Here is a 26,228-nt window from a genome sequence, read left to right as displayed (position 1 = left end):
GAGTGTTTGGCAGAGTTTGCAGAAATGCCCCCTTGTGTGTGTGTGTGTGTGTGTGTGTGTGTGTGTGTGTGTGTGTGTGTGTGTGTGTGTGTGTGTGTGTGTGTGTGTGTGTGTGTGTGTGTGTGTGTGTGTGTGTGTGTGTGTGTGTGTGTTTTAATGTGTCTGCGTGTGAGAGTGTGTGTTTGTGGCAGAGAGAGGCAGGGTGTGTGTCTGTAAAACAGGGTGGTGCAGCTCCTTCGAAAGGCAATAACAAGAGGACCAAATGAGAGTTTTGTCCATGTTTCAGGAGTGAGTGATGACTTTGGCAGAGACGCTGCAGATAAAACACTTTCAAGCGAGCGCAGGGCCAGAACTAAAAGCAAACAGCTGCACTTCACAATCTCTCTATCCACAGAGTCCCTCTGCTCTTCCCTTCTTCCTCTTTTATATCTTTTGCGTCCATGCCCACGGCCTTTGCTCGGCTGCTCTCGCCTTTGCTCTCGTGATGATTCTCTGGCTTTGTTTGCTTTTATTTTCTTCCTTTCGTTGTTCCCCTTTTGTTTTCTGGTTTTATAGTTATTATATAAACTATAGAATTAACTGACGTTTTGTCACTTGTTTTTGAAAAAAAAAAAAATAGGGCGAGGGGGTCAAAGTTAATTTCTTTCTTTTTTATATTCCGTCTTCCCACTGTTTGATGGGTGGGGTGCCCCACGGCACCCAAACTCACACACAACATCATCAAATATTATGGCTATGTTTAATTGAAACTATGCAGCCGAGCGTGCGAATGCATATGGAATATTTTATTTATTATTCTTGTTAGAAATTTCAAGCGCAGTGAAGAAACAGCGGATGAGACGTAGCAGCTGGTGTTGTGGCAACGTGACTCAGTGTTTGGAGTTTGTTTTCAAGAGTGCTGAAAAAAAAGAAATCAGAGGCACTCAGGCCTTTGTGAGTCCGAGCGGGCTTTATAATAACCGGATCAACCCCAAAGTAACCTTGAGTGAGTTTTGAAAACAATCAGGCAATGAGGGATTATTAGACCTCCGTCAAATTTCTCCGGGACGAAAACACAATTAGCAAGTTCATCAGAAACATCCACAACAGGAAGATGGAGTCAGAGGAGGAGGGTAGGAGGATGTCCCTCCAGTGCCTCTTAATGTCTCAGATAGATCAGGGGTCGGCAACCCAAAATGTTGAAAGAGCCATATTGGACCAAAAACACAAAAAACAAATATGTCTGAAGCCATTTTCATTATGCACTTACTTATACACAAGTTGAAATGTCGAGAAAAAAGTCAAAATGTCCAGAAAAATGTCGAAATGTCGAGGAAATAGTCAAAATTTCATGAAAAAAGTCGAAATGTCGAGAAAAAAGTTGAAATGTCGAAATTAAAAAGGAAAGGAAAAGGGAAGAAAAAAAAGAGAAAAAAAGAAGAAAAAAGAGAAAAATAAGAAAAAATGGAAAAAAGAAGAAAAAAAGAAAAGAAAAAAAGAAGAAAAAGAGAAAAGAAGGAAAAAAATGAGGAAAAAAGGAAAAAAAGGTCAAACATATTTGAAAAAGCTCCAAGGAGCCACTAGGGCGGAGCTAAAGAGCTCTAGAGCCGCGGGTTGCCGACCCCTGAGATAGATCAACCAAAGCTTTATGAAGTGTTTTTATTTAATTTGAATCATTTGTATTTGATGTTTAAATTAATTTATTATCCTGTTTGTGGGAAAATACATCTTTAGTTGCTCTGGATTGAGAAATCTTTCATATCTTAAGTGTTGAGGACCATCAGCAGGAAATGCAGGGGAAACGGGATGATAGCAGCCGATGTAGCTCACGGTAGTTCTCCGTTCTTCTCCGGCAGATACGTATATCACAGCTCCAAGTGGATGGTGGCGGGGAACGCAGACTCCCCGGTGCCCCCGCGGGTCTACATCCACCCGGACTCCCTGGCCTCAGGAGACACCTGGATGAGGCAGGTGGTCAGCTTCGACAAGCTCAAGCTCACCAACAACGAGCTGGACGACCAGGGCCATGTAAGGACAACTCCTCTCCTCATTGCAAGTCATCTCCCACTCGCTGTTTCATTTAGATCATGTACATATGATGCTCATTTACACGCTGGTCATATATATCATACATGTATGTCTGTAGAAACCTTGAAACCAAACTGCATTAAGGGCCTGTCCCAAAATTCCCCCTAGCCCTAGTTTTCATCCCTACCCCTACATTTTGCGCGTTCCCGTGAGGGTAGTGGTGTCCCAATTCCTCTTTCCACCTAGGGGGAGTGAAGAAAAGTAGTGTAGTGTAGTGGCTATGAATTTGTCCCTACGTTTGTAGGGTTTTCAGATGCTGACTAGCTGACCTAGGGACAGAAAAATTTCCCAGAATGCTTTTCGTCGTCATTTGCGGACTGAATCAAAAAAAAAACATGGCGGACATTTCTTATTTTTTAGTGAATAAAATCAATATTTTGAGTTAGTTTCTGCATAAAAATGGGTTTTAATTACATTTCTAGCGAGAAATATATATTTTACTTTCATAATATTCACTCAGTGAATGTACATAATCACTTTTTTGCCCGTTTTTTGCAACCTCGCCAGAATAAAGGCTGATTTATGGTTCCGCCTTACACCAACGCAGAGCCTATGGTGTAGGTTACGCAGCGACGCGCATCGTACGCCGTACCCTACGCCGTACCCTACGCCGTACCCTACGCCGTACCCTACGCCGTACCCTACACCGTAGGCTCTGCATCGATTTAACGCGGAACCATAAATCAGCTCCCGAAGCCGGCAGGCAGGCAGGTAGAAATCCCGAAATTTTCGGATCAAATTTCTTAACAGGCATTATTTGGATAAACTGAGCCCAGGTTGGGGATCTTAACGGTTACTTTTACGCCTGAAAAAATATTAAAACGTAATAAAGTGCCATATTAACAGCGCTACAGCTGAAATTAAAACAGCTTTTGGCTCTCAGCTTCCTGATTTTAGGGGTGGTGCTGAAAGTAGGGGTAGGGGGAGTATTGGGACAGGACCCTTGGAAGATTTCAAGTGCCCTAAAATCTGTCCCTTCTTTTTTAGGGGTAGTGAAAAAAAGAAGGGCTAGTGAAGAAAAGTAGGGGGTGTATTGGGATTGGGCCTTAGGCTCTTGGAGCAGCACACTGATGAACCTCCTATAAGGCCTGGTGGACGTCACACATTATGTTATCGATATCATCATGTATGATTCGTTACTGGGGGCCCAGAGCAACAAGAAAAGTGAATTTCACCAAGCCTTAGGAGGTTAAAACAGTCCTCACTATGTACTCACCCAACGATGAATATGAGGAAAAAATGTCTTTAAATCAAGTACTGGCCAGAGCTACAAACACACACACACACACACACACACACACACACACACACACACACACACACACACACACACACACACACACACACACACACACCCCTAAAGCACATTTAGATACTTTGGTGTTTTGCGTGTGCTTTGTTCTGCACCACGTTGGTTGAGCCATAAAAGCAGCCACTCTGTGTGACAGTTCTTGGACTGAAACGTGTTTGATTTATTTGCTCGACACGGGGGAAAGTTGACACGAATCTTGATGGACCTCATGCTTTCACGACTCCCAGACTAATGAGACTTCTTCAGAGTCAGTTTTCTGTCCGTTCTGCCGCATAAAGCCCCTCTCCGCGAGCGTTTCCTTCTGAAGGCTGTCCACTGCTACTAAATATTATGTATCGTGCACCAAACATATTACAAGTCTGGGACTTGAACAAGTGAACTTGATTTAATACACAATATTTATTTCCTCCTTGGCACCGTAGAGGATTTAGTAATAAAACAGTTTTGCTAAGAGGTTGATTTGCAGTTCACCCTTGCAGCCACACATCTGAACGAAGCTTTGAGCACGACCACAGTCCGTCTAATTTACTGCGCGCTTTCATCCCGGCTGTAGCGGAGGTGGTGAGCTTAAGCAAGTCCCTTATTGGTTCTTGGCTGCTCAAAATGTGTAATGTGGCTTTCAAATGTGAAATATTAAACTGCATTGCAACAAGTTAGTCTATTATCGTGTGATTTACTGCCCTTCTTAAGTATATTAGCAGGAAGGCAGCAGACCTAAGTATGGCCCTTATTTGGTCTTTATACTTTTATTTTCTAGAGTTGGAGACGGGTATCATTGTTATCTATGAGGTTATTAACTAAGATTGGACTCTTGCACTTCATTTTAAAGAAAATATACAATATATGACCTAAAAATGATGGTGGGGAATGCTGTATTAGCTGGTGGAAGTTTTTCTTTCTTCTTTTTTTTAGTCAGATGTTTACAGAGACAAGAGAGAAGCCAAAAGGGTGATATATGAATACTCGAAGCAAGTGTTTGCTGACATATTAAGAATAACATGTACCAGTATTTTTAACCATAGCAGTAGTTGCAATACATTTCTCATCAGTATCCTCAGTATTCTGTTGCCATTTTACCTTTTCTGGAAACTAAATTCACATATCAGATGTGCTTTGGTCTGCCAGAGGAACCAGTTGTCTCTGCCACCACATGACACACTGACAGCTGTGAGGAGCCTGCAGGATATTAAGATTTTAACACCCAAACAACGTTGTTTTTTTTAAAATCCACCACATATTTCATTTCCTACCTTGAAGCATGTAATTAACACCCAAAACCCAAATAGTATTTTCTGTTCCAAGCCTGATGAAGTGTGGTTGGTGCACAGGTCTGCATGTATCCATCCATCCATCCATCCATCCATCCATCCATCCATCCATCCATCCATCCATCCATCCATCCATCCATCCATCCATCCATCCATCCATCCATCCATCCATCCATCTGTGCATCATCCATACCTGCTTCTTCCTATTTAGTGTGACAGTCTGTTGGAGTTTATTCCAGCTGTCAGTGGGCAACAGGTCATCACAGGGTTGCATCTGGAAAAAGAAGAGTGTAAAAAAAAGAGACAAACATAAAAAGCAATGACAGGACTTAACATGGACCAAAACAGCGATATATGAGTTGAAGCAAAGCAGAAGGGCTGTGGGATGGCTCATTTGCTTGAGCAGGTACAGCATACACGGAGCAGGCAGTCCAGGTGCGTGTCCTGAGCCTGTGTCTCTTGGCTGCATGTCTTCCCCATCTCTCTACCCTGAGTTTACTATCAAGATACCTTCTCATAAAGCCCGCTAGAGCCACAATAAAACAAAAAAAAAAGAAGAGAGAAACAGAGAGAACTGGTCTCCTCCAGCTTTGAAACAGCAGGAGACAACACAACGAGATGACCTGTGATGGCTGATAAATGACGTCAGAGACGTTTCCACTGCAGCAGGGCAGGACAGGGCCGGTGCAGGAACCGGGGCCGGGGTAGGAGCCGTGGCAGGGCCAGGGCCGGGGCAGGACCGGGGCAGGGCTGTGGCTGAGCCGGGGCAGGACCGGGGCCGGGGCAGGACCGGGGCAGGGCTGTGATGGGCCCGGGGCAGGAGCCGGCCTAGTGCGGGCCCCGGGCCCCTGCTGCGTCGCTGCTCTGCAGATGATCATCAGCTCAGTGGTGACAAGTGTTGGAACATGTGGGCGCAAGCGGGGAGGTGGCCTCCTCTCCTGCTGCTCCGCTTAAGTGCTTTGTTTTCTGTTGTGGCTCTTACGAGGCCAAAGGAAATTAATTTGGGAGCTTCCTGTGTGGGACGCCCCCCGCCCCCCGCCCCCCCAAACACTTCTCGCTCATCCCTCTGAGTTGCGGTATTGTGAAATGTCTGCCTCATCGGAAACAGACAGCATACAGTAAATGTGATGAATCGTCAGACGCCACAACAAAAGCCGAGTCTGTGAGGAAGAAAACACTGTTCATGTCTCGGGGAGCTTGTCCACCTACGGTGTCCTGACGTTTGACATGGGGATTTAAACTGCTGACTGAGCTTATGCTGCAAAGAAAATCGGTGCAGTTTGTTAGAACCTGTCATTTATAAGAAGTTGTGTCGGCAAAGTTTAAAAAAGGTTAGAAAGAAACATTAAAATAATAATATACCTATATCTGACTATACACTATAATCGTATGAAGAAAAGGGAAACATATTTGTGCATCAGTTCATACCAAAAAAGCTCCCTGATGGCGTAGCCAGTCCTCCCCCAGTCCTCCCCAGTCCTCTACCAGTCCTCCCCCAGTCCTCCGCCGGTCTGCTCTCAGGACTCGCCTGCATGTACCTAACAAACAGAGTATCAGTATAACAGTTTTAAAATGAAGCCAACAGCTTGAGTTCTTGATTGACACCTCACTGGAACCAGATGGGGTTTATCTCTTTTCTTTTCAAAATGCAACATGAGTCTGCAGTGGAGGATGTGCATGCACCTTCTCCCCTCTGTACGGAGCGAGTAAAGAGCAGGCGTTCCTAAACAAGATGGATGCATCAAATAGTAGAAGAAATGCTGAAAATATATATATATTTTTTTTCAATTTATTTATTTGATGAGGAGGGACAGTGCACATCATTACGCATTTAAAAATAAAGGCAGATGCACCCAACTGTAGCCTATTGGCTAATTCCCATTGGCAGTCCCCCCGGCTAGGATATAAAAACAGGCAAGTTAAGAGCAATACAGTGTTCAGTTATGCAATACAATAGTACAATAATATATCCTATACAACAATAATACAACCAACCACATAACACATTTCACAGTATTTTACATTCATAAGTTATAGTCGTAGCAGCAGATTAAAGTAAACTGCAAGTGTCTAATGTAAAGTGCTGGTGTCACAGTTATAAGGTGCAGAGTAGAGGTATAAAGTGCGTGGTGTATGGGACTTGCAGACTTGAGTAAAGAAGAAAGAGAAGAGAAAAAAAAACAAACAAGATAACAAGTTTGATTTGGTAGTTTTATGCTTGTTTGAGCGAATGTTACTCAACACCTGTTGCACTTTCTGAGAGCTTCTGACTGTCTGACTTCTGACTCAGATGGGTTAACAAAAGCTCTCAATTGAATTTTACAGATTTATTACAATGCTCTTCTGCTAATTCTACCAGACTAACAACTGTGTCACCTAAAAGTTGTTGAGTGGAATGAATAAACTAATCCACCAGATTAAATGACCTAAATAACTTTGTAGCAACACACCACGTTTTCAGTTTTGCATACAGGTTGTTGTGGCATCATGTTTACAGCGTGTTGGAGTGGAATCCTGCTGTAAGCTCGGAGCATTTTAGCTTTTCCTGCTTGAATGGACTCGTTAGTCTCACCATTTCAGATCTGCCTCACGCTGTCACTCTGGCCTGTTGTCTAGTTCCTCCCGCCGGTCTATGGGAAAATCTAATAAAATGCTGGAGCAGACTCGACAAGCCAAGGGATATTTTTTTTCTTTTGTTGCTTTCTTTTGTTCTCCGTCGTTAATGATGCATTGCATTGTAATGTATCATTGCTATGGTGTGAGATCGCTCAAAACGCCACAATAAATATTTTTACACGCTCCGCTTTAAACATTTGCCCATTCTTTTCTCCTCAGTATAGCGTAAATAGTCTTTGAGGTGCAGGTTTTTCAGTTTTTCAGCTGTGTTAATGTGTAATAATGTGTGAAGTGGTGGAGTCCTGCTCTCTCGCACACACAGGCATCATTACCCCCCCAGAGATGAGCTAAAGTGGGAGTTGTCACTGGTCTGCAAGAGTTCAGCCATGGTCTGTGTAATTCATTGCTTTGATTATTGATCTTTTATGGTCATTAATGTGTTTGAATCTCTGAACACGACATCTGTAATATGCATTTCTTTGGTATCTGGCGTGGATGGCCAAATATTTTTTCAAAGGGGAATAAAGGGACACTATAACCTGCCATGAAACTGAAAACACATCTTATTAAAAGGATTTAATTTGATCATGACTATCTGCCAGATCTTGACATTTGCCCTGAATGCTCTCTGAGTTTATGTTTGATCTGACTGAACTCATCACTTCCGGATGACGATGGACTAAAAGCATAAATCCTTCGGGGCAACAAGGCAGCTCTATTCATGTATCTATTTTGAAGTCCATTTTGGTGAAAAACTTTTAAAAGATATTAGTTTTTCAAACATGTTGTCTGGTTGCAAGCAAAATACAATATGCTGGCAGTATTGTATTTTCATAATATCACAACAATTACATATCATTCTGAATATTGTTTTGTGATTGAAAGCAATGGTTTTGGATGTCTGAACTGGCTACCAAATATGACACTTTATAAGGCCACCACAGTCCGTCCTTAAGCCAACTGTTCAGATTTGCAGGTTACCCTGATATCACAGGACCAGATAGGAGGATTGTCCAGCTCCCCCACATTTATTCCACCCAGTTTCACCTCTTTCTTAGCCCCTGTCTACACGTAGCAAAAACGGTGGTGTTTTCATACGTTTTGGCCATTTGTTTACACGAAAACGAAGCTCAAAGTCACCAAAAACGATCATTTCTGAAAACTCCGGCCAAAGCAGAGATTTGCAAAAACTCTGTCTTCACGTTTGCTTGTAAATAGAGGGAAACGGACATTTAGGCTTCAGAACGTCAAATTATGAGACAGAAACATCACCAGCGCCATGTGTGCGACCTGTGTTTACAATTTGTTTGGCCACCGTCAATATTTTCTTGTATTTTACCTGTTTTATATTCTAAAGTCACACTTAAAAGTAACTCCACTTCTCTGTCACTCCAAACGAAAGACTCGCGTTCCGTCTTGGAAGTAACTGGAAGTTACTCGTGTCATTTGTTGATGTTTTTTTCCAGGATTCTGATTGGCTAGCATGACTTTATCTTCTCGTTACACTGCCCCCTGTAGGTTTGGCTGCTCATTGCACATTAACAGCGTATTTATGCGGGTTCGTGTAAGTGGTGGTATTTTTCAAAACGTAGAGGGGGAAATATCAGTTTTTGTAAATACCCGGCTATGTGTAAACGTGGCCTTAGTTTTTATCAATTGCATTTGTTGTGGGAAACAAAGCTGTAACATTATTGCCATTCACGCAGCCGGACTGTGCAATACCGAAGGTGTAACTGGGGTGAAATGAGTGCTGTGTGAATTGACATTGAGGGAGGGTGTAGCAGAGCCATGCGGACATTGAAACCAGTCCGTCAAAGGGACCGTATCCCAGCGGGAGTGCGTAGCCAAATAACAGACACGCTAAAGACGGCTGTTTTTACAGACTTTGTCATTCAGTTTGGGGCTTAAGCTTCTCAGCGAAACCTGCAGCTGTGCTTAGCGACCTGGAGGAGCATCCTTCAGTGGAAGCCCGGCCAGCATCACCTGCTTGTTGAAACTTCCTCCTTTAGCGTCTCATACACCAGCAGCCACAGGGAAACATTGTTTTTTATTGCAGTTGTTTTCTCTTTTTTCAACACATAGTGAACAAAGTAGTCACCAGAGGTATTACAGATTTATAGCTGACTGTGGACAGCAAAGTTGAGGAAAAGAAGCGTGTTCAGATTGTGAAATGTCGTAATGCTTTGTGAAAGCCCACTGGGGAGGGAGGATTGCATCTTTACTGGGATTACTGTGAAGGCACAGCTGCAAGGTGGTGAAGAATGAAGAGGGCTTCACCGGTGCAGGGGGCCACCGTTTCAGCCAGCACGCCCTGCCCTCCCCTCAAGAAGAGGGTGAGAGGGGGCCCTGGATAGCCCAGTGGGTTGTAGTCCTCGTGCAGGCAGCGCAGGTTCGAGTCCTGGTCTGTCACTCTTTACTGCATGTCTTCCCCCCCCTGTTTTATGTTGACATACGTTCCCAAGAAAGGCCACTAGTGCCACAAAAATCTTCAAAAAGAAAAGAAGAGGGTGAGAGGTGGAAGGGGGAGCGGAGGTGCTGACTCCACCCCCTTAAACCAGCTGCTGTGCACAGATGTGTAAATGTATGGTTGAAAGAGGAGCTGTTGTACTGTTTCTGTCCCAGACTTTTCATTATCACCATTAGGAAAGAAAAGGGCGTAAAGTTTCCACCTGGTACCTTTTCCTTCTTTTTTTTTTTGTTTTGCAACAGCGTTAATGATTAATATAATAATGTAACTTATGCAATGAAAAATATCGTATATCTTTTCATGTGCACATTGACGTTATCACTTTTTTCTAAATCACTTTTGACGTTATTATTTTTGAAACTTTCACCTTTGTGGAGCTACTTAAATTTCATCACAGTAAAAGTAAAAATGAAAAAAAGCTCCCTCCCATTGTGTAGACATCCATCCAGCAGACATTTCTTTCCAGGAAGGTACAATTTATGAATCTGAGTGGGGAAAAAAATGAAATAAAAAACACAAGAACGCTGCTCATGTGATTTGATTGACAGGTCATCTCTGGGCAGAAAATGAAAGAAAAGAAACATGATGGAAAAGTCCAAATGGGACCAATTTGTCTCATTCTTTCAGAATTACAGATTAAAGCACGCATCTGCGTGTCTCCATGTCGCCGTGCAATCACGACTTCTGTGTTCGCCTCAGTGTGTGATTTGAGACCCGAATCAGAGAGTGCAATGTTTTTGATATTCAGAGGTGTTTCCCCCTCCAGCCCTGTTTTGAAATGACCCCCCTCTGTTGTAGCAGAATGTGGTTAGCGTTTGGGGTGTTTGGCTCTGGGGAGGTTTTCTCACTCTCGGAGTAATGAAGAGCAGACCGAGAGCCTGAGGCGAGGCTGGGGCCGACACCGTCTGACGCCTCTGCTCTGCTGTGGAATAATCCTCGAGCTAGCGTCGCTACGGATCCCACTTTCCTCTTAATGTTCATATGAAGAAAACGTGTCCCAAGTCTCATGTTTTGAAGGGTGAGGGTAGTGGCACAGATCATTGGTGAAATATATCTTAGCTTGCAAGGATCGCTGTCAACCAAGTTTACCTTGGGAACCCATAACATCTAATCCTTATTGAAACTGTTTCATCGGCCCATTATACGCATAGCAGGACACGGTCACCGCCAACGCCACACAGAGCACTGACTGTTAGGGCTGGGGATCCATTCAAATGTCAAGAATTGATTCAATTCCGATTCTTAAGATTCATAATCGATTATCAAGAATTGATTCGATTCCGATTCTTAAGATTCAGTATCGATTATCACGATTTGATTCGATCAGATCCGATTCGATTCGATTCCGATATTGATTTGGTTTAGTGTTATTAAAACTGTTTTTTTAGCTGTTGCATGAATATGACTGTAGTTATGCAAAATATTACTACTAGTATTATATTGAGATTAAACAGCAAGTATTGGCAGCTAATGATGCTGTAAGGACCAATCAGCTCCCAGAATGCTGATAGAACTGCTTTCAGAAACATCATGTGGGTCAGAATTACCAAACAGATCCAGGGAGGAAACAGAGTCGGATGAAATCAGTTTCATCTTTTCCCACATTCCGTTTTTATTCGTTCCATTTTCGGTCTATTTTGGTTTTTAATTTTTGTGCATTTGGTTTTTATCATTTTTTGCAAATGTAACCCCAAGACAGTATATAAAGTAATGAAATATAGACAATTTATGCAATTATAACCTAACACTTTAATGTTTTCATACCTTTAAACATATTTAAAGGCAAAAACATGGCACCAATTATTCTTGTGTCCAACAAAACATTCCTTTTTGGGGGATAGACAAAAAAATAACCAAAAGTAATGTAATGATGAAAAAGAAAAATACATAAATAAATAAAAGAAAAATTAAACCCCCCCCCCAAAAAAAAAAAAAAAATCGATCTTTAGACACTTTAATTAATTTTTAGGAATTAATATGAGAATCGATTTAGAATTGAGAAATCGATTTTTTTAACACAGGCCTACTGACTGTGGCTCCTTCTCTCACGTGTGATGTGTACAGATCATCCTCCACTCCATGCACAAGTATCAGCCTCGTGTCCACATCATCAGGAAGGACTTCAGCAGCGAGCTGTCTCCAAACAAGCCTGTGCCCACCGGGGAAGGAGTGAAGACCTTCAGCTTCCCCGAGACCGTCTTCACCACCGTCACTGCCTACCAGAATCAGCAGGTTACACCACCTCTTAAACTCCCATTTCAACAATACACAAGTGTTGTCTCAATTTAAATGAATGCTTTTTTTTAGCATCTACAGGACTGTCTCAGAAAATTAGAATATTGTGATAAAGTTCTTTATTTTCTGTAATGCAATTAAAAAAACAAAAATGTCATACATTCTGGATTCATTACAAATCAACTGAAATATTGCAAGCCATTTATTATTTTAATATTGCTGATTATGGCTTACAGTTTAAGATTAAGATTCCCAGAATATTCTAATTTTTTGAGATAGGATATTTGAGTTTTCTTAAGCTGTAAGCCATGATCAGCAATATTAAAATAATAAAAGGCTTGCAATATTTCAGTTGATTTGTAATGAATCCAGAATTTGTGAGACAGTCCTGTACACTTACATCTTAACATACTCAATCACCTGTGAGAAGTTCATTCTAAGCTTTTTATTGAACAAAAGGCCCCTCTTTCCTCTACTTCTGCAGATCACCAGACTAAAGATCGATCGCAACCCATTTGCCAAAGGATTCCGGGACTCAGGCCGAAACAGGTAGCTTTTCACAGACGCCTATCTGCTAAGTCATGGTTCACGTTCAGCCGCAGATTGTTAAATGCTTCAGTGGAAGTGTCCGGTTGTGGGTGAAGTACTGAAACATGCCTTGTTAGAAGAATACACGTGTTGCCTGTTTGTTTCAGTAATGGTAGAAACAGTCTACGGGAGCAGTGCAGAGCTGCAAAGGTTGCAAGAAACCAGACGCGCTGATAATGAAGAGTCTGCAGTTTAGGAAAACCAGACATCCAGATTGTTTCTTGTTACACCTACTCTGGTAGGATATTAACAAGCCACACTCTGGGTTAGTTTTAAAATATCTGCTTTGATGGGCTTTAACTTCTCATTTTAACAACTTCATTAATGAATAATTTACTCACAGGACTAGTTAGGATGATTTTTAACATCTGTGTATTCAATCGCTCATTACAAAGATTTGCCTTAAACAGGCTCATAAACTTAATGCGCTGCATATTTATCAGTCAAATGTAAATTAAACAATTAAGAATGAGACAGATCTAATAATACCAATACATGATTAATAACTTAAGAAACAGATTTGAAAGAATTTGAATAAACCTAATTTAAATCTATGAATCTTGTATATTTCTGGTCGTTGAATCCTTTTTGTTCAAGATTCCAGGTCGTCGTAGGTTTCGCTCGATGGAATACTTTGGCTTGACACATTATTCCCAGAGGTGTCTTCAGTATTCACATTCATTACTCAGGTAGAAGTATAGATACTAGAGTTTAAAAATACTCCTGTTGAAGTTGAAGTATCAACTCAAGTTTTTTACTCAAGTAAAAGTATAAAAGTACTGGTTTCAAAACTACTTAAAGTATAAAAGTAAAAGTAATGTAAGGGGGGAAAAGCCATTAAGGACAAAAGCCATTGAAAATGAATGCATCTTAGTATAATGCAAATATATTAAAGAACCATATATGTGTACTATTGAGCATTAACATGTGTTTCAGAGAGCAGACGCGTACAAACCAATAGGGTGTCAGAATGGTATTATGTTTATACTTCTCATCCAACCACAACCAAATTCACTCTATCCGGACGGCGCAATTTAACTGGATAGTTTTTTGTTAAAGGCCGAAATAAAATAGAGTAACGAGGCTGTTTTTAAAATGTAAGGAGTAAAAAGTACAGATAATTGCGTGAAAATGTAAGGAGTAAAAGTAAAAAGTTGTCTGAAAAATAATTACTCCAGTGAAGTATAGATAACCAAAATTTCTACTTAAGTAAGGTAACGAAGTATTCGTACTTCGTTACTTGACACCTCTGATTATTCCATTGATATGTTCTGAGTCTTCTTCTCGTAACACTTTTAGGACATTTCCTTCATCATTTCCATACATTATAATCTTTCTGGTGTCCAATGTCACTGGTTTGCAGAGGTCCAGTGTGGAGACCAGCTGGCCCTCACCTACAAGGTCGCCACTTTGAGTTCTACCAAGCTAAAAAAAGAAAGAAGGCTGTTTGCTGTATGAAGTCTCAAGTATTTCATGATTAGTTTTAGGGCAGATCAGCTGTACCCTCTTATCCTCTGAGGGTGGAGAGGAGCTGGAGTCGGTCTCATCTAACACTGACGGGGAGGTGGGGTATTTACGGGGCCGACTCCCAGGGACACGCAACAAATATACATCACTGAAGAGTCTCCAATATAACCCCCGTGCTTTTGGATTGAGGGAAAAAAAAGAAACAAACTAAGCACTCGTAATAAACCCTCATATGAACAAGTAGAAACTTGAACCCGGAACCTTTTTGTCTTTTGCTTTGTGGCGTTAGTGCTAACAGCTGCAGTATGATATTCTTTCTATTCCCCCTCTGTTTGACCTTTAATGTGGAAATAGTGCTCTGAAGATAGAACATTCAGACATATGCTGCTCCATATAAAAACAATATTTCGAGGAGCACTTCAGAGTTTCGGCTCCGACAAATTGCTCACTAGGAAGGCACCTGAGCTCCATCCATCTCTGCCCGTCTCCCTCACCTCCTACAACACTATCTCAGAACACAAATCGGTTCGTGCATGCAAGTGTTGACCCGGCTAATTCAAAGAATAAATACATTGCAGCTGGAGTCTGCTGACTCACTATGACACCAAACAGATGGATCGGACTTGTCATGCTCGAATTACACACGCCGTAGGAATTGTATTATCAGCTTTATATTCTGATTGGTAAAACTGGAACAGAGGAGAAGGTTGAATGCAGGTTTATTTTTAACAGTATTTATGCTGCCTTGCTCTCAACAAGCGTCAGAAACGGAGTGCTCAGTGTGCATCTTTCAACATTAACTGTAAATTATTTTATCTTAAAAAAACACAAACATTTATTTTCATTTCATACATGAAAATGTCAGTTTTTTTCACATTTTGTGAAAACTGTTGAAGTTGTACTGTATATCCCTTATCCCGCTTAACGCTAAATTTGAAACATTTGGTCATGTGAGAAGATAAACATTTCGACACACAGTTAGGACCGGCTTCAGGCTCAAGGATGGTCGTAAAATCCAAGTGGAACAATGTTTACCTGTAGCAAACTTTAACCTAGACGTCTAGACATCTTTGGACCTGCAAATCACCACGTCCACCCTAATATGGTTATTAACACCGTCTGGAATCAGGGGTTGTGGTGCTTTTTTACTTCTTCCACATTCTTATGAACCATATGGCACAGAGAAGCCGTGGAGTCATGACTCATCTGGAAACTCAGGTTGTTAAGTTATGTTCAGTCTTCTTCCGTTAAAACTGCAGACGCAGAGGACGTCGCTCAGCGGCCATTAAAAGAGATGTAGATGTGATACATGCAGATGCTGCCTCCCAGGTTTTAGAGCAGGAGTGTCAAACTCATTTTGCTTGGCGGGCTGGATTTGACCAATTTTTTTCTCGCGGGCCGCACGCTCAAAATAACAAAAACGGTGCGAAATATTTTTTTTTCTAATTCTTTTTTTTTTACTATTGCAAAATCTTTCTTATTACATCCGAGAGTGTTTCTTTGTGATTTAGAGATTTTTCCAGTACAATTAAGTGTATTTATTTTTAAAAATTGGCGCGGATATTTACGCCAGTGTGCCGAAAAGTTAGCACTTCTCTTTTAACTGTTTTACTTTGTCACTATCCTCGTATTCAAAACTGAAATTCTCCGAATAAATATCTTCTATTATCTTTTTTAGCAGTGATATTTTTCCTGCGAAAATATATAATAGTAGTCAGTCAATAAAAATAAACGACCGTCTACAAAGAAATAAAATCGGCAAATGCATTCTAGAAAACTAAAAAAATGTCGAAAATGCTCTATTTGTGGAATAACGATGGATTTGTAGAAGAAATATATTATCGGATATGCTGCGATTCATGGCAATTATTTATGCCTTCCTTTTTAGTAAATTAACATTTTGGTTTTTTGCGTTGGAAACTTCTCTCGGGCCGCATGAAAACCACTCTCGGGCTGCATGCATCCTGCGGGCCGCACATTTGACACCCCTGTTTTAGAGTGTCCTTGTTCGGTCAGCTGTTGCATGACCTGTGCAGTCACTAACAATGTACGAACATCCCGAAAAGCGGCGCTTCATCCCTCTCGAGACTGTTGAATCTCATCATGATACTGAGTCTTTAATTCTCACAGTAAATGCAAACCCTTGCGTTGTATACCGCGTTAGTCTCGCTGCTGTTGTCTGGCTTCCTCATTACTTTCGTCTTTCCCTTCTGCCAGTTTTCCTCTCCTTTACTTCTGTCTCTTTTTCCCCTTGATTCTTCTTATTTTCTCCCCGTCTTTGAATTATCATATATATAGTGGAGGAGAGGGGAAGGAGAGGGGATGCACTGATCCACCAGACCCCTCTGCACATGAAAGAAGCCCCCTCATCTGGTCCACATTAATCAAACACAGATATTTGAGACATCTTTTTTTGTTTTTCAAACAATAGGCTGGTTGATTTATGAACTGGCATTAGAATTTCATTGCAGAAAAAGCCACAGATGAAAAGATAACAGGGAATGAGATATTTGCCTGTATAAGACGAGAAAAAGAGAAAATGAATTTATCCTCACGTACTGCTCGGGATTCCTTCCCTGCAGCCCTTCTGGAATTTGTTTTGTTCTGATTGAAGTAGGATACTTTTAACTCTGCTCTTGTTACCTTAAAGACCCTCGCTCATTTATTCTAGATTTCATGCTTGATGCACATTCTTTTTCTTTGATCATTCATGAATATTGTGAGCGGGTTGCAGTTCTGACCTTTAACTTTTTGGTATAAATGAGGAGGTTTCGTTCTGTAACGGCTTACACATTATAAGTTGTTCTGTGGCAGTGTTTGCAGCAAGTAAGGCCGTGATTCTGATCAATCATTCTGACAAGTCATTCTGATCAGTCATTCTGATCAGTCATTCTGATCAATCATTCTGATCAGTCGTTCTGATCAGTCATTCTGATCAATCATTCTGATCAGTCATTCTGATCAATCATTCTGATCAGTCATTCTGATCAAGTCTGCCCATCTATCAACATCTGAAACACTCAACTTGCTTTTCCTTTTTTTCAAAGACAATGTAAAAAAGAAAAATCAACGTCCATTTGACTGGAGCACAGTTTTGCCGAACTAAATCTATAATAATTTAAGAATGAACTTACTTTTATTTGCAATCAAAGTACTTCCTACCTCTCAAAATAGTTGGAAACAAGAATCTGCAAACAGAAAAAAAGACATTTTTATCGTTGCACTCTTCACATTGATTGCAGATATGAGTGACATAAACACCCAGTAGAAACGCAAAACTATAGGACTATTTTTTGAGACAATAGCAGTAAAATATCACAACATTTTCTTTGCCTTGATTATTACCAACTAGTTCCACATTTTGGAGAAAGTCCAAATAAAAAGGGAAAACCCGTGTTTATAATTCTCACATTTAACACCAACTTGTTTTCTTTTTTCTTTTTTTCTTTCTTGCATCTTAACCTTGACCCAGCTTGAGGTCTGGTGGAAGTATTGGGGCTGTTGTCAGTCTGGAGAACGAGTTAGTTGTCGGACTTTTGTCCTGCAACGGTGTGAGCGTATGAATGAGCGGAGTGACGGCGAAGGCCTGCCAGATTAGCGTGGCGCGCTAATGAGCGGCCAGGCTCCGGGAGTTGGCAGGCCTACAATAACACAAGCAACACGGAACGGCCTGGAAGAGGCTGAACAACATGCGGGGAAGTAAATCAAGCGGGAAAGAGAACCATGTACGGACTCAAGATGAAACTTCACCTCAGATTTATGTGCATAGTAAAAACCTGCTCCTTTTTAATGGCCTCAGTTTCCCTCGACCAGACTCCAGTTTCCTGCCTCGCTGTTGCACTCCGTCTGATATTCAGTCACACTCAGACTCATTCATGACGAATCTCTGTGTCTCCCTCTCAGTGACGCACGCAGTCCCATTCCGCTTCTCTCTTCAGCTGATTGTTCGGATACGTTTTTTTTCACTCATTCATTGCTTTTCCCTCTATTTAATTCTGAAGATTAAAACCCATATTGATGGTCAGATCACACGACTAATAAGAGACTCTTTTACAGAAACCACTGCTATAAGTTACTTGTGATCACTGATTGATTGGGTACAGCTATATACTGCATTGCAAACAAACATATTAGATTTGTTGTAGGTTGTATTTGAAGGTGAAGTTCTTTGCCCAGGTTTTCACACATGAAACACATGTAAACTAAAAGTTTAACACTGACTACGTTTACATGCAGTCAAAATTTGGGTTATTGCTAATATTCCGGTTACTGAAACATTCAGAATATTCCGTTTACATGCGTGAGCAAACAGCATGTATACCCTGTAAACCCTGTATACGTGGTAATTAATCATTCGGGATATCTGGATCAAACCAGCGATGCCTGGAGAATGTGATGACGCAATTCTCATAATTTCTGCTTCTTCTTCCTGGATCCAAATTCAAAACAAATGCTGCTTCGCGCAACTTTTCGCTCACCTTCTTGTAAATCTGGCTATCCCGGTTCTTTCTACCGTCTACAAATGCAGAAATGTTCATATCCTTCATTACATTTATGAAGTGATTAGTCTCCTCCTGGTCTTGTGTTTCTCCGTGTTTATAAGAACTTCCTGGACTTAAAAGACCAGGATTCCTTGTGAACAGAGCATGTGCAGAAAACAAATTCATGTTCCGTTTGATCAGGATATCCCATTAGGCGTTTATTTGACCAAATATTCGGGTTTTAAAAGGAGTAACCCAGGGCTCATATTCGGGTTTTTAAAAACGGGAATATGAGCAAATTCGGGTTATTCAAAGGGGTTATTGGTGTTTACATGGCCGTGCAAATTCGGGTTATTGCCAATATTCGGATTTTAAAAGGGTTATTGAGTGCATGTAAACGCAGTCACTGTTGACAAAAGCCCTTGCAGGGGCTTTTTCGTGCATCTGCTATTCTTTTCCCTTTGATTGGCGTCACCGAGGTCAAAACCCTGCCATTCAATGAGCTGTTCAGATTTGCAGGATTCTGTGTCATCTTGGATTCAGATCCAGGAGCAATTATCCAGCGTCCCCATCTTCATACCACGTTGCATTTGCTGTATTATGGAAATGAGCCTCACAACGCTGTATGACAGATCTCAAACGAGGCTCGCTGCCAGGAATCCTTGGGCAGGAAGTTCCATTAATGATGCTGCTGCATCAGCCTCGGTGAAAAAGCGATGCGACTGTGAGAAGAGCTACGTTCAGCGTCTATAAAATGAATGAATCATACTTTAACTCAGAATACAATGAGGCATGCAGGTCTCATTTATAATAAATCCAAGAATATAAACAATACATGTTGCCAAAAAAGAAAATGTGTACAAAACTGAGAAGAGCAAGCCTGATCAATCATGTTTTTCTTTTCATAATCCACTCGGAAAATCAAAAGTCATTTCTGTCTTCATATCGTTGAAAAACAACCATGCAGAATGGATTATTGCTTTGCTGTGCCTTTCTTTTTCTATTTAGCCATTTTCCCTTTTTTCTTTCATTATTTTTTTCTTTTTTTATGTGTCCTGAAATATCTCTTGTTGCACGTCTCTGTCAGGACCGGCCTGGAGGCAATCATGGAGACATATGCTTTCTGGAGACCTCCAGTGAGGACGCTCACATTTGAAGATTTCACCAACATGCAGAAACAGCAAAGTATGTAAATGACATTTGTGTACCTGAAAAGGATCTCTCAGTCTTGTCTTGTCTACTCCCGACTTTAATGTCTAACCTGCAGCAAAATGTAGTCTGATCACTTACCTGCGAAGTAGAACCAGATGGTAGAATATTGGCAGCTCTAAAAAGGAGTACAATTTTATTCTGAAGGACTGAAATCCACCTAGCAACCTGTTTTACAATCAGTCATTGTGTATTTAATCATCTACGACTAGGCAACGAACGCAATACGTCATGCAGGAGAATTTCATTTAAGTTGTTTTTCTGCTTTGTAACATGTGGAGCAGACGGGAAGAAACTGCTCTCAATTGACCTCTATGAAAATGAACTCTGGAAGATTCTTCATATATTGCTTTTTTTTTTATTTCTAATTGGTTATTAATTTAAAACTATACAATAATCAATTTTTCCAGGTTATTGTAGGGCGCTGCACGGTTAAGACCGGCAGCGTGGTGGACAGTTGTACTGAGCACGCCCTCCTTGCATCGCCATCCAAACATGAACTCTCTTTGCATATTTTTCCTGCGTGTATCACCTCACACTGTATCAGCTATCCCTGCCCCGCACTCGAGGCCATCCCTGTACGGCTTCTCTGCCAGCTCCTCCTGCGCCTGCTGAACTTTTCACATCACGCTCGGCCCTGCAAAAGAAAATAATTAAACTGTGGGTTTTTGGGCAGTACCAAAACACGGGTCAGCGCCACATTTGTCTCGGCTCCAGCAGGGCCGGCACCGAGCTCTTTAGCCTGGGCTCATCTCAACGCCCTCGCCGCTGTGGAGCAGCTCGGTTCCAGAGGTGTCTTCAGTATTCACATTCATTACTCAGGTAGAAGTATAGATACTAGAGTTTAAAAATACTCCTGTAGAAGTTGAAGTATCAACTCAAGTTTTTTACTCAAGTAAAAGTATAAAAGTACTGGTTTCAAAACTACTTAAAGTATAAAAGTAAAAGTAATGTAAGGACAAAAGCCATTGAAAATGAATGCATCTTAGTATAATGCAAACATATTAAAGAACCATATATGTGTACGGTACTATTGAGCATTAACGTGTGTTTCAGAGAGCATGAGATATGATGACTAGTTGCCTATAAGTATTGTAATGGTGCAAAAGGTCAAACTTCAGAGGCATGTTATCATTTATCCTAACCTTTATTGGAATGTACATCCAAGTTTAGTTGCAGGAATCTGAGGGAACGGATGTAAGAACAAAACTGGACAAGAACATCTGAAACAACCACAACCAAATTCACTCTATCCGGATGGAGCAATTTAACTGGATAGTTTTTTTTTAAAGGCCGAAATGAAATAAAGGAACGAGGCTGTTTTTAAAATGTAAGGAGTAAAAAGTACAGATAATTGCGTGAAAATGTAAGGAGTAAAAGTAAAAAGTCGTCTGAAAAATAATTACTCCAGTAAAGTATAGATAACCAAAATTTCTACTTAAGTAAGGTAACAAACAAAGTATTTGTACTTTGTTACTTGACACTTCTGCTCGGTTCCCCCGCTGACCTTTACTGTACCTATGCAGTTCAGCATGACGCGATGCAACATGTTTTGTTTGAGCTGGCTGACGTGTTTGTTATCCTAAAACTCCTCTGCAGCGATTAGTTTTTAATCAAAGAGTCTTTAAACACGGCCAATGAACTCTTTGTCACCTTGTGCAAAGTGGAGCGACTGCATGTACTCGCGCGGCTTTGCCCTTATGGCTCGGGACACCGTTTTCCCTTCAAGTAATCAACTTCTGTCCCTCGGCGCTGAAGCACCTCGAACCCTTCCAGCCAGAAGAAAACATGACATCACCAAACCATCTTTCTGTCTTCCCCTCTTTTTCCGTATGTGACCCCCCCCCCCCCAGTCTTCTCGAGCAGAGCTGAGCGCTGGGACGATATTATCAAAGGCATATGGTGCAAAATCAGAACCCCAGCCAAGCGAGCCCTGGATTATTTAGTTATGCCTCCTTCTCAGCCTGGTTTCAAACTGCACTGCAACAGCAGGATGAAACTGGGCCAAAGTATCATTAATAGAATAGTATGTGATTGATACCCCACAGCTATTGTTTCTCTAAAAAAAAACGTGACTTTTGGATATCAGTTGTGTGAACAAAGTACATATATATTCATATATAAGTGTGTGTGCGGGGAGGCTCTGCTGACCAGACACAGGCACAAGTGGATTTATCTGCACATTGCAGCCATATATTTTACAGTACAGTTCATGAATTTTCAAAGAGTAAAACCTGGAGTTAGTCTGCAGAAAGGAGCTTGAAAAAGTCAATGTGGCTTAACAGGGTTATATATTTAACTGATGACAGGTGAACTCAGTATGTGTGCAACTTACTTTATTAGTCTGACTCTCTGCTTGTGGACTACTTGGAAACAATCCCACTGGCAATTATTTCTTCACTATGCTTCCATCTGTTCTTTAGGGGAAAGGAAAGAGGAAAGGGAGACACATGTCCAACTGCAGTGGAAGAGTTTGTGATGAACGGTTTTTGTAAAACATTTTTGATAAGACACAAGAAGCATAATAACTCGGTCCATTTTGGAAAATACATGTCTAAAATGAAACCTTTTACATTTCTGACCAATACGGGATTGACAATGGGAGAAAAACTGTACCTTTAAGATTCTCTCCAAGAACAAAACCACTTGCCCTGTGAATCATGCTCCACTTCTTTGATAACATGGTGTCATGTGGAGGTAACTGGCCGAGATGGACAGATAACGAAAAGGTTTTTTTCACTATTACACAGTCTCCATGTTTAATCTCTGGTACAATTAGCTCAGGATCAGACCCTCTGGTTGAGCTTAATTCTGCAACCCGCATGTATTTGAGCTCTGGGTTTGTCGTAACCATGAATAAATGTCACCTCTGAGCATTAAACCCAGAGCTGACAGATTTACAACCAATAAAATCTTTGATATAACTCACATTTAACTTGGATCAGACCTCAATCACGTTTTTGTCTTTTTTTTTCGTAAATAAAGAAATAAAAACTGTTGAATGGAATTAAAAAAAATCGCTTTTAATGATGCTGTTTTGAACCCACACGCTATTTTTTTACATGTTCCAGGTGGCAGCACGGGCACGTCTCCCACCACCTCCAGCACGGGAACCCCTTCTCCCTCTGGTGCGGCTCACCTCCTGTCCCCCTCCTGCTCCCCTCCAACCTTCCACTTGGCTCCAAACACCTTCAATGTGGGCTGCAGGGAGAGCCAGCTCTGCAACCTGGGCTTATCTGAATACCCGGCCTGTGCTCGCAGCAACATGGCGGCCCTGCAGGGGTACGGTGGCTTGGCCGACGGTTCCTATGGACGCCTCCAAGCTGCGGGGGGCGCTGTGGCCTCCGGTCAGCCCTCTGAATCCTTCCTGCCACAGAGGACTTCCTCCCTGCTCGCTGCCGGCATGCAGGGCAGCACTCATGCCTCTCTGAGCGGCGGCGGCGGCGGCAGCGGCTCCGGTGGAAAGATGGATGCCTACGGAGGCCAACTGGGCTCGTTCCCAGCCTCTCAGCTTCAGTACATGATGCAGGCTGGAGGAAGCTCCGGCTCCCCGTCCTCCTCCTCACCGGGATCGTCCGCCTCCTCCGCCCACATGTTCAGCGGAAGCCACCACCACGTGCAGCAGGGCTCCTACAATGCTTTCTCTCTACACAACCCTTACAACCTGTACGGATACAACTTCCCCACCTCTCCTCGCTTGGCCGCCAGTCCTGAGAAGTCCCAAGGGGGGTTGCTGTGCTCCTCTGCTCCCGCGGGGGCCTTCGCCGAGCGCCAGTATTTGTCCAACGGAAGCATGGACACTGTGCACATGATTAGCAACAACGCTGGCGGCCAGCAGGGCGGCAGTTCTTGCGATGGACGTCAGTATAGCTCCTCTTCTCAGATGTCCATGCACATGGTGTAGGAACTGGGATGGAACCTCGCAGTGCTCCTTATTATTAAAGTCTTTCAGGTGACAAGCCAGTAAGAGGTGGCAGTGAGGTTAAGCCAGTATAAAACATACTGAATTACCAAGAAACCACCACTCACAAAGATTTACACAGCAAATCCAAACTACTATTTAGTTTTCTTTGCAGAAATAAAAACAATCAATGGGACAGCATGTCATCTCTCTTATCTCTTTTATCATCCACAGAGCAAATAAAAGAGGTGAGAGTCTCATGCTCTGGATAGGAAGTGGTATATGTTTTGGTGCAATAATAGCAATACACTCCTCAGTCAACTCATTCTTCCTTCCATCCTGTAACCGAAGGCTGTTCACTGTGATCCAGAAGGTTTTTACTTCACACAGCACTTGTGCCATTTGGGTTTATGAATGTCAGCCTGTTAAAGATTTGCTGTAATTGTCTGCGATCTGGACTGGAATGAACGGGAGAACTGGACAAGATCACAGAGCGACTGTTGGCGCTGCATCCCTGCAGAAGACGAAGTTATTGGATGCTGCGGCCGGTACCTGCTCTGCCAAGTTATTATGGTTTGGTTTACTGAGGAACTTCCTTAAAAACTGCACCAGCAACAGTTTGCAACAGCAAAACGTGTACAGAACACAAGAGATCAGGACTCCACACAATTTCATCCACCTGTTTTCCTGATAGACTGGAATGGCTTAACTTAGTTTGGGTGAATTATGTTTTTAAATATGAATATATATATATATATATATATATATATATATATATATATATATATATATATATAAATACATGTGTGTATATATTTATATATATACACACACATATGTACATATATACGCACATATATACATACATATATGTATGTGTATATATATATATATGATAAAATAAGTTGTTGTGTGAAAAGTTATAAAATAAGAAATAAGCAATAACGAGAGATTAAAGTATGTTGTGGTGTGTATTACAGATGTGTATTTAAGTGCTGAGCAATATAGCAAAATTACCATTCAACCTGTTATTGAGAATGTATGAAAAAAGAAAATTGCAAAATCCTTTTTTTTCAGGCATTTTAAAAACTGTAAATACAGGTGCCAAGCACATAAAAGCCAAATAAACATTTTACTTCATGTACATGTTGTTTGCAGCATATTTTCATTTGAAGTCAGTGTTTTGGAACTCAACAGAATAAAACAGGATGATTATTGTTAAGACCATGTTAGTAACTGCAGCCCCAGAACCTCGACTGAAGAGAAATTGAGCTTTAATAACATTTATCAAGGTTTTATGCGTTATTGATTTACATCCATTTAAAGACTTTAGGAAATATATTATATTTTGAAAACATGATGTATTGAATTAAACTGAATTTGGATTGCCATGAATAAAAGGAAAACACACCAATAAAGAAAAAAAATGACCTGGATCACAAAGTTACAGAAAAGAATTAGTCTGTAATCAGGCTTGAAAAAACTTAAATTAAGTAAGTGAATTCAGTAGTAAATTCTCTTTTACAGAAGCAGAACATAACATTATCAATATTGGTGAGAGGGATTATGTTAACTATAAATGCAAAATAGGCCTTGTTTGACAATCTACAGTAAATTCATCTTGTGGTCCGTCAGCATTATTGTCTAAAGGCATCAGAGCATAAACTGTTACTCTGGAAGCTCACACGGGGAATATGTTGTATAAGCAGATTTAAAGACATAAAGAGGAGGCTCTGAGTGCAGTTAAAATAATGAACATTATAAAGAAATATTCACATAAGCTTCATTTTGTTTTTGAAAACTGTAAAGATCTTCTTTTAAGACCTATTTACTAGAAAACCTTCATATTTAAGTCCATAGATATCAAAAAGCAAAGACAAAAAGTCTGAAATTTCAAAAGCTATAACAGTGCCAGTGCATGAAAAAAACAACAAAAAAAAGAAACAAAAAAAAAACAGTCTTCACACACAGCCCCGAGTCCACAAACGAGAAACGGACACCATAATAAACACAGCTCAGCAAAGCTCCGATTTTGGTTTGGAAATGGCCGTTCATGGATGGAAATATTCCCAAGCTGGAAGGAAAAAAGCTCCTCGTGTTGTGTTACTTTTTTCAAATATCAACAGATGTGACGCCATCCAGAAATTGCTTACCCTGCCTTTAAGGTTTGGATCTAACGCTACGAGGCCATTTCATGTTTTGGTCTCGAGGATTCCAGACCCGTATTTCAGATTATTTTAACTACTAACATTAGAGCAGATGAGCATCATCACGTGTTGAAAAGATCACTGACAGGAGTTAAAATAACAAATCCAACTGTAATGAGCCACAAAGTAAGCAGACATTTTGCTGCTGTATGATTAGGAGCCACTGCAAAAACTAACATGAAACCTCATTTCAAGGTAAAATAAGTAAATGCAGCTTAAAAAATGATTCAATTAGCAACATGATTAGATTCCAAGGCAAATATTTAAAGTTAAGGTTTTACCACATCTGTTTTGTACACTCGTTACCTAAAACAACTTTAATCAGTACAAAGACATTTTTGTATTTTGCAAATCAACAGAACAGCTCCTCTGACAAGACGTGACCTACAATAACATCATTTAAAAAGACA

General features: G+C 41.1%; 1 protein-coding gene across 1 annotated transcript in view; it reads left to right on the top strand.

The window, feature by feature from the left end:
* Positions 1-24,354, top strand: part of tbx15 (T-box transcription factor 15) — a 47,747-nt gene extending 23,393 nt beyond the window's left edge. Inside the window, exons 4-8 of the mRNA XM_061723314.1 lie at positions 1,836-2,007; positions 11,795-11,962; positions 12,450-12,514; positions 19,589-19,686; positions 22,782-24,354. Coding sequence (XP_061579298.1) covers positions 1,836-2,007; positions 11,795-11,962; positions 12,450-12,514; positions 19,589-19,686; positions 22,782-23,614 — 1,336 coding nt within the window. The 3' untranslated portion in view covers positions 23,615-24,354. The remainder of the gene's footprint in view (positions 1-1,835; positions 2,008-11,794; positions 11,963-12,449; positions 12,515-19,588; positions 19,687-22,781) is intronic.
* The last annotated feature ends 1,874 nt before the right edge of the window (positions 24,355-26,228 follow it).

Source organism: Cololabis saira, chromosome 6, assembly GCF_033807715.1.
Source record: "Cololabis saira isolate AMF1-May2022 chromosome 6, fColSai1.1, whole genome shotgun sequence".
NCBI lineage: Eukaryota > Metazoa > Chordata > Actinopteri > Beloniformes > Belonidae > Cololabis > Cololabis saira.
Note: the sequence above shows the minus strand (reverse complement) of the source record. Positions and strands in the feature narration are given on the sequence as shown.